The sequence below is a fragment of the Camellia sinensis genome, chromosome 1 (genome assembly GCF_055761805.1).
Source record: "Camellia sinensis isolate YWXY chromosome 1, ASM5576180v1, whole genome shotgun sequence".
Lineage (NCBI taxonomy): Eukaryota > Viridiplantae > Streptophyta > Magnoliopsida > Ericales > Theaceae > Camellia > Camellia sinensis.
Window position 1 is genome coordinate 226,917,914 of NC_138961.1, and position 7,398 is coordinate 226,925,311.

At 34.8% G+C, this 7,398-nt stretch overlaps 1 protein-coding gene across 1 annotated transcript; it reads left to right on the plus strand.

Annotated features, from left to right (window-relative positions):
- Positions 1–860: 860 nt before the first annotated feature.
- Positions 861–5,773, plus strand: LOC114300505 (proline-rich receptor-like protein kinase PERK15). The gene is made up of 8 exons (XM_028245370.2): positions 861–1,666; positions 2,328–2,861; positions 3,024–3,110; positions 3,563–3,633; positions 3,755–3,831; positions 4,276–4,423; positions 4,580–4,741; positions 5,272–5,773. The coding sequence occupies exons 1-8, from the start codon at positions 955–957 to the stop codon at positions 5,560–5,562; spliced, it is 2,082 nt and encodes a 693-aa protein (XP_028101171.2). The 5' UTR covers positions 861–954; the 3' UTR covers positions 5,563–5,773.
- The last annotated feature ends 1,625 nt before the right edge of the window (positions 5,774–7,398 follow it).

The following is a 7,398-nucleotide window of genomic DNA, read 5'->3' on the forward strand; positions in this document are numbered from 1 at the left end:
CCAACTACACAGCTGATAGTTGAGGTGGAGCTTGCAAAGATTTCCATGATACAAATCATATACATATTTTCAAAAAAAAAAAATAATAATAATTTCATAAAATTCATGGTACTAAAAAGGGAAATTGACAGTCATCAAATAATTACAGGTTGGTCCGAGACGAAAAAAAATTCACTGTTCTTAAAAAAATTTATGTATGTAACAAATTAGTTAATTTGTAATTTGAATGACATGTTATGTGACAAATTTGTTAATTTTTAATATAAAAAACATCAAATTATCATAAGAATTCATAGCATGAGAGGTGCAATTAAAACGGCAAAAAATCCGGAAGTTGTAAGAGAAATAACGAACTCAGCTAAAGTTGAGGCAGCCTAGACAAAAAGATTTAGAGAGAGAGAGAGAGGCCCTGCTTTGTAGGAGGCAATTGCAGGAAGGAAGGGCTGAGCTTTCTAAATGGAAAAAACAGAATGCAACAAGTTTTCTCTCTCTTTTCATTGATCAGAACCCTGAATTTCTACATCCAGGTATTTCTCTCAACATTTTTTTTTTCTTTTCCCATTTTGCAAATTCAATAACATGAAAATGATGGGTTTGCAATTACAAACGCATTAAACAAAATATTTATTAGATCCAGGAACAAAATGTGGGATTAGATTTTTTTTTTTTTTTTTTTTTTGAGTGGCAATGTAATTTTTTCTTTTTATTATGACAAAGGTGTTCTAGACATTGCCTGAACTAAATTAATGTAACTTTAGCTTGAGCGTTTGTTTCGTAATTGGTTTGTGGCTACAAATGAGCTTCTTGTTTTTGAATTGAATCTCAGCCATTTTGTGGGTGGCTGTTGTTGTTGTGTTTAGGGTCCTGAAGTATTGGCGGCGAGCAGTTACGGTAGAGGAGGAGGGGAATTTCCGGCGTGTATTCTGACTCATAAATATTGACCGGAATTTCAATATGGCCTCCGTGACTGCTCCGTCCCCGGAATCTCAATCACCGCCTCCTCTATCCGACTCTAAACAATCTTCATCTCCATCGTCATCGCCTTCTAAAAATTCAACATCACCTCCACCAACAAAATCACCACCACCATCGTCACCACCACCGTCATCACCGCCACCCGCTTCTCCTCCTCCACCAACTGCAAAATCCCCTCCCCCTAAACCTTCTCCTTCCCCACCACCACCTGAAAAAACCGAATCCCCGCCGCCAACTACATCGCCATCACCACCTGCACCAAATGGCTCACCGCCACACTCACCACCACGACCACCGTCATTAGTACTATCACCGCCTCCTCCTACTACTGTTGCTTCCCCACCACCGCCTTCTACAACAAATTTCACCAATCCAGGCTCACCCAGCTTGACTTTGCCACCTCCTCCGTCACTTGTACCAATACCGCCATCTTCTATCTCAGTGCCTCCACCTCCGCACACGTCGAGCAAGTCACCGCCTTCATCCTCTAGTCACCACCACTCACCAACATCATCATCGCCACCACCATCATCATCATCATCGTCATCATATACAGGAATTATTGTAGGAGCAGCCGTGGGTGGTGGCATTGTGGTTCTTGCTATGATCATCATTTGTTTGGTATGTTTCTTGAAGAAAAAGAATAAGAAGCAGTACTATATGGATCCTATTCCTCCCCGTGGACCTCAAGGTGCTAATCCACAACCCTTGACCTCTTTTTATGATTGCATTTAATTGCCTACATGTTTCAATTAAGAATGATATCACCCAATACTTTATCAAATGCAATTCTTCATAATCTGTTGGCGAATTTATCAATAATGCATTGTTTCATAGCTCATTTGTCATTCATCGGAGATCAAATAAAGCTTCTTAATTATCACAAAAGTTTCAAAATAAGGTTTTATAAACTTATCCTAAAAGCATGAGTTAAGAGAGATAATAATTTATCTATTATATTCCAAAATTGTTGCAATTTAGGATGAAAATAAATTCATGATGTATGTATGCTGGAATTAATTAATGAGCTTTAACATGATTAAGGTGAAAATTGTAAACATAGTTGCTTTGGGAAAAAAAAAATGACCCCTAAAATATCTCTCCCTAAATTTGTCATTGTTGCATTGCATTTGTTATTTATTTATTTAGGAATCAATTAACTGTGACCCAACAATAAATTTAAAAATAATTTTTAGAGGTCTCTACCAATGCTCAAACTAAAGTTCAATGTTTTCTAATTCACTTTACCATAAGAACCTCCCCATTGAAATGCCAAAATTGTTTTTGAAAACACAATCTAGTTTCTTGTTGATTCTGCTTACTATTGTGTTTTGTGATTTTATGTTTGGTAGGTGAATATTACAACGGTTTGACAAACTGGAACAGTCCTCAACCGGGAGAACACATCGTGAAGCTTCCACCGCCACCAGGCCTAATGGGGACTCCTCCAGGCGGTGTTGGTGGCTGGGCCGGACCTCCTCCTCCAGCCCCAGTCCTCACAAGCAGTGAATACAGTTCTGGATACTTAGACCCCAGTCACCACACTCCCATCCCACCCCAATCCCCTCTAGGCCTCAACCAGAGCACCTTCACTTATGACGAGCTTGCTGCCGCCACTGGCAGCTTTTCTGAGGCCAATGTGTTGGGTCAGGGTGGGTTCGGGTATGTGCATAAAGGCGTGTTGGCAAATGGGAAGGAGGTGGCGGTGAAGAGTCTCAAGACGGGTAGCGGGCAAGGAGAGAGGGAGTTTCAGGCGGAGGTTGAAATCATTAGCCGCGTTCATCATCGCCACCTTGTGTCGCTTGTTGGGTATTGTATTGCTGATGGGCAGAGGATGTTAGTATATGAATTTGTTTCCAACAAGACCTTGGAACATCATCTTCATGGTTAGTCAATAAATAAATAAATAAATAAATCTTAATTAATCATCAACTTCTTGTTACAATATAATGGTTAGTGATACCAACACGTGGTACCAATCGCTGTGGAGAGAAATTATATCAGTATATTCAACATCACATGAAAACTTACAATCTTTTTTGTTGCAGGGAAAGGTCAGCCAACCATGGACTGGGCAACTAGGTTGCGGATTGCATTGGGATCAGCCAAGGGGCTTGCTTACCTTCATGAAGACTGTATGATTTTCATACCCCTCTCTCTCTCCACTACAAAAAATAAAAGTTTTAAAGACCAAAATTTAGGGACATAATTATTTTTTAAGGATCAAATAATTTTGTTGCGAAAAATGTTGTTATTATATTTTTAGCAACAAAAATTGGACATTAGTGATGAATTATTATTCTTTTGAGGTCAAATTTTTTGTCTCAAAAAATAAATCATTTTGAGATCAAATTATTTTGTCTTTAAAAATCTATTTATTAGTGACATTCTTAAAATTTTGTCGCTAAAAGCCTTGTTTTTTATTTTTCGAGACGATCTTTTAGTGACTATCATCATGACAATAGAAATTAGTCCCTAAATGTCTTCTGCAACAAAATTTTCACTTTTAGAGATCTAAATATTTGGTCTCTAAAACTCTTATATATTGTAGTGTTCTCTCTCTCTCTGATTTATTAAATACATGCAGGCCACCCTCGAATTATCCATCGTGACATCAAAGCCGCTAACATTCTACTTGATGATAAGTTTGAAGCCATGGTAATTTATATGTCACATTCTTTTGGATCCATTAACATTTTGTTGTCAAAATTCATACCACACATCTTGTGTTGCCACTTGTGGAAGATAATTAATCATGTTGCAATACTTTTCTATTCAGGTGGCAGATTTTGGATTGGCTAAACTCTCTTCTGACAATTTCACTCATGTTTCTACACGTGTCATGGGGACTTTTGGGTAAGTCATTCAAATCTCTTCACTATGATTGTTATTCAAGTGAGCTTAGTTTTTAAGGAATAACTAAAGGTTAAGTACTTATAATCGAGAGGCTAAACGGGTACATTTTGGAGTCCTAGAGTATGCATGAGATGACATCGAAGTCACATTACTTGATGTAATTCTCTATACCATGTTTTAAATTCATGACTAAATTTCACACAAAAAATAAGTTCGAAAATGCACTTACATCATGAACTCCATTTTTGAAATATTCAACATGTTCCTATAATTTTTCTCTTCTTAAATAAACATCTAAACCATGAACCAATATGATCATAGTAGTACCTTACACATCATCATTACATGTCGATAATTGCTTTACCTACACGGACTACATATCAAAAGAGACAAGATTGACGGAAATTAAGCTAATGATTTGAAAATTTTCTATTGTAAATACAGGTACTTGGCTCCAGAATATGCATCAAGTGGCAAACTAACTGATAAATCTGATGTTTTCTCCTTTGGAGTGATGCTCTTGGAACTCATAACTGGTCGGAGACCAGTGGATCCTACCAATAAATTCATGGAAGACAGCTTAGTAGACTGGGTTTGTACATACTACAGTTCTTTATTTGCAAATTCTAATTAAGAATCTTGACTAGCATCTTTCAAATTAATGTTGTCATGAAGAATTTTGTTTTATTTTTGCAATTTTTTTCCTGATCTTCACTGATTTCATTTTCTATTGGCATGTCACAAACAGGCGAGGCCACTCCTAACCCATGCATTGGAAGATGGCAACTATGACGAACTGGTGGATCCACGCCTAGAAAATAACTATGAACCCCAAGAGATGGCACGCATGGTCGCTTGTGCTGCTGCCAGCATCCGTCATTCTGCTAGGAGGCGCTCGAAGATGAGCCAGGTATGTATGGAGGCCTACGTTATATCAGAAGGAAGTCGTATATATTGATAATACCATGGAAACATGAATTTTGAGGACAGATATCTTGTGCCTTGGGTGAGGGGTTTCCAAATGCATTAAATAATCAAAGGGTATTTGAATTACAATGAAAGAAAACCTGCTCTACTTTTTATTTATTTATTAATATATATGACTTTATATTATAATCTAATGAATTACAATGATAATCAAGACTAAATACAACAAATAATTACTACAAAGAAACTTTCAAAGTAGAAGATAAATCCTAAACAAATACAGGGGGAATACTGTTAGCTGCACTAAGAAAATTCATTCTTCCCAATTTGTTAAAATAGGAGTAATTCTAAGTATCAAAAGAAAAAAAAAATTCTTAGAATTTTATTAAAAAAAAATAGTGTGATTCAGATTCATTTTAAGTCACACAGTACAAAAGCCTCTAATTTGAAGCATAATTTCACTAGCATATATCTATACATTGGTTAAGTAATGTTATATGTTACTGGAAACAGATTGTACGTGCATTAGAAGGAGATTCATCCCTGGATGACTTGAATGATCTTGGAAAACCAGCAGGCCAAAGCTCTGCCTATAGCCCAAGTACAGGCTCCGACACACAAACATATGATACTGGTGCATACAATGCTGACATGGTGAAATTCAAACAGATGGTAATGTCAGGCCAAGATTTCCCAAGCAGTGAATACGGCGCAACCAGCGAATACGGCCTCAATCCGTCCTCTTCTAGTGGCGATTCGCGGGAGTTGGGCAACTCCGGGAACCAAAAGCGCCAAAATCTATAGAGCAAGCACACGAGATTCTGTATACCCATTAATATTATACCCTATCCTAGTGTGAATAAACAGGAGAAAAAGGAACAGATGAACTGTCTTGACTCGACAAGACTAGACACAATCGTTCGGGTGGGTGACGATACCTTACAAATTAATTTGATATATTATGTTTATAACTCTTGACTTTGTTTATTTGAAAAAAACTCACAAAAAAAAAAAATGAAAATTCAAAAGCGTTCGGCCGGATGAAAGTCTAGATGGTGTCATGGAGATGACTTGGATTGTGAAATTTAACAACTTTTATTCTGTGTATTTCATTTGTATGGATACATACATATAAGATGAATCATATTTATGGGGTAGAGAAGCTTCTATTGTTTGTAAAACTGAATGTATTTCATTTTAAATTTATATTAACGATGGGCAATCATACTATTAATTAACTACTATTTCTCTTTGTGTCTTGCCTTCTTTCTTGAATAAAAATCAATTGTCAAAAATGGAAAGTTTGGCAAAAATCTCTTTGGCCCAATATGTTAGTTTTGTAAAGGATAATCTGAAATATTTTACTTCTTAAATCTTCTAAACAAAAAGCGAAAGCATGTTCTTTATGAAAGACAAATTCATATTTTTTTAACTTTTTTTGGACAATTATGCCTCCGCGTTCAAGCGATTTATAGAGAGATCAATCAAGGCCGTCGTGTTCTCCCAAATAGAAGCCAGAGCTCTCGGTAAGAACATGGTGTTTATGTAGCATCTTCTGCTAGGGTTAATCGTTGAAAGCTGTGGTCCTAATGGGTTTCTTGGCTCCGACATCACCATTGACATTGCTCGTGGTTGTATTTGAAGTATTTGGCATAATAATGAAAGTAATGGTCAAAATTTAGTTGATTCGGAGGCTTCTTCTGTCATTGATGTGCCATTTTTTATTAGTACAAAGAGGATTTTTAAAATTGCAATTTAGTATTCTACGGATATGGGTTTTAATTTCTAGAAATAGTGTGAGTTCATATGTATAGAGCATTGTACTTTGTTTTTGTTCCTGATGTTTTGTTCAAAACAGACAGTAAAATGTTACTGTCAATTAGAATAACATTTTATTATGAAACAGAGTAACATATTACTGTTTACTTTAATTTCGATGATAATTTATATTTTTGTTTATTTTTTTATAAAAATTTCATAATCAACATAAATTTTATTTGATAGATCTTAATGAGAGGATTATAAAAATATTAATTTTATTAAAAATAGACATTTAAATTAAAAGTTATATTATTTTAAAGTTTAAAATATTAAATTACTCACTAAATATATTTTAATAATAATAGTATGTGTTAGACTTTTTAATTTTTTTTTTTTTTTGTAAGTGTTCTTAATGTATTAAACTTTTATTACAACGGTGTTTTGACCACAGCTCTCAAAAAACATACCAAGTGACCGATTTTTACAAAATTATAATGTTATTCAAAATATGTTTTTCCAAATCAACATTAAAAAAATCAAATTAAAAAATATGATAAAAAAAAAACTCGAATGTCATCTGATTAAATAGATGAGTACAGTTAAAAACCTCAAAATTTCTATTAAATTTTTTATCAAATACCTCATATTTTCTCCATACATGACTATTTGTCTTTTATCCAATTCACTCACCCCTCGTCCTTCTTCCCACCATAATCACACTCACCATCTAATAATTATAATAGAAAGTGATTAAATAGTCTAATTATTCCTATTATATTAATTAAATAATTGGAATTGATATAATTTAAAAAATTAAATGTTTAAATCAAAATAATTAAAAAATTAAGATTTAATTTGTTAGTAAAATCAAATCTTGAA

What these genes read in the sequence shown, in the direction of transcription:
- LOC114300505 (XM_028245370.2), top strand. Translation starts at nt 955, where the DNA reads ATGGCCTCCGTGACTGCTCCGTCCCCGGAATCTCAATCACCGCCTCCT. An exon ending in CTTGGAACATCATCTTCATG is followed by an intron (nt 2,862 to 3,023) that starts GTTAGTCAATAA and finishes TTTTTGTTGCAG; the next exon opens with GGAAAGGTCAGCCAACCATG. An exon ending in CGTGTCATGGGGACTTTTGG is followed by an intron (nt 3,832 to 4,275) that starts GTAAGTCATTCA and finishes TTGTAAATACAG; the next exon opens with GTACTTGGCTCCAGAATATG.